A 3110-nucleotide genomic window follows, 5' to 3' on the forward strand; every position below is an offset into this window, starting at 1 on the left:
ATAGGTAGTGGGATTTTCTCCATGAAGTTTCATGGACAAGTAGTTTTTTGTTTACAAAGATCACATATAGAATAATGTTGGGGGTTTGCTTTGTTGGAAAACAATGTCTTTTGGATTGTGTAGCCCGTACTTACCTCTAAATCTATGACTTGGGCCTATTTGTGGCACCGTAATCCCCGAAGTTATATTTTAGGCACTCTTCTCTTTTTATAAGAGTTTCTTTACAAGACAAAATCAATTAAATAAGATCCAAGAATCAAGTTGGAAAGTATCTCTTAAAAATTTGAAGCCCACCACTAATAGCATAGTTATTAAATTTAGGCTGTGGTTTATTTGGAACATTTTTTTTTACGTTGATGTGATGAAATTTGAATGACTTGGTGAGTTCACCGGCACAAGGGGTAGAAATTCATATGGTTATATCTAAGTGTAAAACTTGATGGGGTTAAATTCAAGAATCTTTTTTCATTTTTAAAGTCCTATACCTGGCCATACACAAGGGGTAGAAATTCATATGGACATATATAATTGACTTGTTAACATCCGGTTTGTATTTAAAGTGATTAGAGCATAAATTGAACTCTCTCGAACGTTTCAATCCACTATTCGGCCTATATCATATCTTTACTTATAAGTCAAAGTACATGACCTATCCTATATTTCTTTAGAATATTTCCATTTGTAGCTGGCTACCTAGTAAACACATGCGTTTCTGTTATTCCTCATTTGATCCAAACATATTATAATTAATACAATAGATACGTAATTAATCAATCCTTGACCAAAATAAGCGTATAAAACAATCACATTGTCTCCTAATTTATATTAATTCCTACATTGTTTTACTGTTTAGAAAGTTATTCAATAGACTCATAGATTGGAGGTACTAATATACATGGCTTAGGTTAAAGTAAAAAAATAATAATTTGGAAAACCACATCGTTGTTTTTATAAACAAACACATACTTGGGACTTGCGAATTACGCTTTTACGTGCTTCCCTTGAATTAACGAATATATGTCCTCGGAGATTTTAATGGAAAAAGACACAGCAAACAATGAAATCAACGTAGGGCCAATAGACGTTCAATAACAAGACATTGATTTTCAAACTTGGAAGAAGCAAAATTATATAATTTCGACAGAAAGAGAAATGTAATGTGATATTTATCCTTTCAAAAGCAATTACAACTATTACATTGCAAAATGGTACAAAGAAATGTTACAATGATCACTTCTCAGTACAAAAGAATTCACCATGGATCTACAATCTCGATCCTTATTACATAGAGACAGATGATTTAAACAAATTAGGAATCCTAATTTGTTTCGTAAACAACAAAACAAAAGAAAATAAATAGAAAATTATTGCATGCTGTTACATTTCAAATTGACCCTACAACATCTTAGTAGTGTTTTGGTGCTGGAGGTGATGCATAAATATATGGAGGAGGTGGAGAATGAGTTGAGGATGGTGGAGACTAATAATAGTAGGGTGGTGGAGGTGATGACGATGGTGGTGGTGGTGACTTATAGTAGTATGGAGGTGGTGGTGATGGTGATGGAGGAGGGGGAGATTTCTTTGGAGGTGGTGGAGATGTGTAGTGGTATGGTGGAGGGGGAGATTTCTTTGGAGGGGGTGGAGATGAGTAGTGGTATGGAGGTGGTGGCGACTTCTTCGGAGGAGGTGGGGATGTATAGTGATATGGTGGAGGGGGAGACTTCTTTGGAGGGGGAGGAGATGAGTAGTGGTATGGAGGTGGGGGAGACTTCTTTGGAGGAGGTGGGGATGAGTAGTGGTATGGAGGTGGGGGAGACTTCTTTGGAGGTGGTGGGGATGTGTAGTGGTATGGAGGTGGTGGAGATTTCTTTGGAGGAGGAGGTGATGAGTAGTGGTATGGAGGTGGGGGAGACTTCTTTGGAGGAGGTGGGGATGTGTAGTGATAAGGTGGAGGGGGAGACTTCTTTGGTGGAGGAGGGGATGAATAGTGGTATGGAGGTGGTGGAGACTTCTTTGGAGGAGGAGGGGATGTATAGTGGTATGGAGGTGGTGGGGATTTCTTTGGAGGAGGAGGGGATGAGTAGTGGTATGGTGGAGGGGGGGACTTCTTTGGTGGAGGAGGGGATGAGTAGTGGTATGGTGGAGGGGGAGACTTCTTTGGAGGAGGTGGGGATGTGTAGTGGTATGGAGGTGGTGGAGACTTCTTAGGTGGAGGAGGTGACGAGTAGTGGTATGGAGGTGGGGGGGACTTCTTTGGAGGAGGAGGGGATGTGTAGTGGTAAGGTGGAGGGGGAGACTTCTTTGGTGGAGGAGGGGATGAATAGTGGTATGGAGGTGGTGGAGACTTCTTTGGAGGAGGTGGGGATGTGTAGTGGTATGGTGGAGGGGGAGACTTCTTAGGTGGAGGAGGGGATGAGTAGTGGTAAGGAGGTGGTGGAGACTTCTTTGGAGGAGGTGGGGATGTGTAGTGGTATGGTGGAGGGGGAGACTTCTTTGGAGGTGGTGGGGATGTGTAGTGGTATGGAGGTGGGGGAGACTTCTTAGGAGGAGGAGGGGATGTGTAGTGGTAAGGTGGAGGGGGAGACTTCTTTGGTGGAGGAGGAGATGAGTAGTGGTATGGAGGTGGTGGAGACTTCTTTGGAGGAGGTGGGGATGTGTAGTGATAAGGTGGAGGGGGAGATTTCTTTGATGGAGGAGGTGATGAGTAGTGATATGGTGGAGGTGGTGATTGAGATGGAGGTGGTGGAGATTTATAATAATAAGGCTCATATGCCACCACACTGGTGGCTACAAGGCATATTGCTATGGCTTGTATCATTGGGGACAAATGCCCCATCTTCCCCCTGCTTTCCATCTTTAGAACTCTTGCTTTTTGTGTTTGCATGTTTAGCATGGATGCCAGCCCTTTATATAGTGATCTATTTAATCATTGCTGAAAAAGATGTGTTTTTTTAATGATGTATACAGCCTGGATTAAAGAATAAAATTAAGTTTCAAATCTGACTGAGGTACAACTTCTATATTCTTGTCTTTTGACTACTTCTTGGTGGTTTCCCACGCATGTAGTAAACCTTGAAATTGTCAGCCTGAGAGTTGGTGAGGTGCGATAA

The 3110-nt window shown here is 41.7% G+C and overlaps 1 protein-coding gene across 1 annotated transcript; it reads right to left on the reverse strand.

Annotated features, from left to right (window-relative positions):
• Positions 1-1135: 1135 nt before the first annotated feature.
• LOC133689918 (extensin-2-like) lies at positions 1136-2877 on the reverse strand. The gene is made up of 2 exons (XM_062113723.1): positions 2071-2877; positions 1136-1926 (listed from the first exon to the last, which is right to left on the reverse strand). Exons 1-2 carry the CDS (start codon positions 2852-2854, stop codon positions 1481-1483), a joined length of 1230 nt encoding a protein of 409 aa, XP_061969707.1. The 5' UTR covers positions 2855-2877; the 3' UTR covers positions 1136-1480.
• Between the last annotated feature and the right edge of the window lie 233 nt (positions 2878-3110).

Source organism: Populus nigra, chromosome 1 (assembly GCF_951802175.1).
Source record: "Populus nigra chromosome 1, ddPopNigr1.1, whole genome shotgun sequence".
Taxonomy (NCBI): domain Eukaryota; kingdom Viridiplantae; phylum Streptophyta; class Magnoliopsida; order Malpighiales; family Salicaceae; genus Populus; species Populus nigra.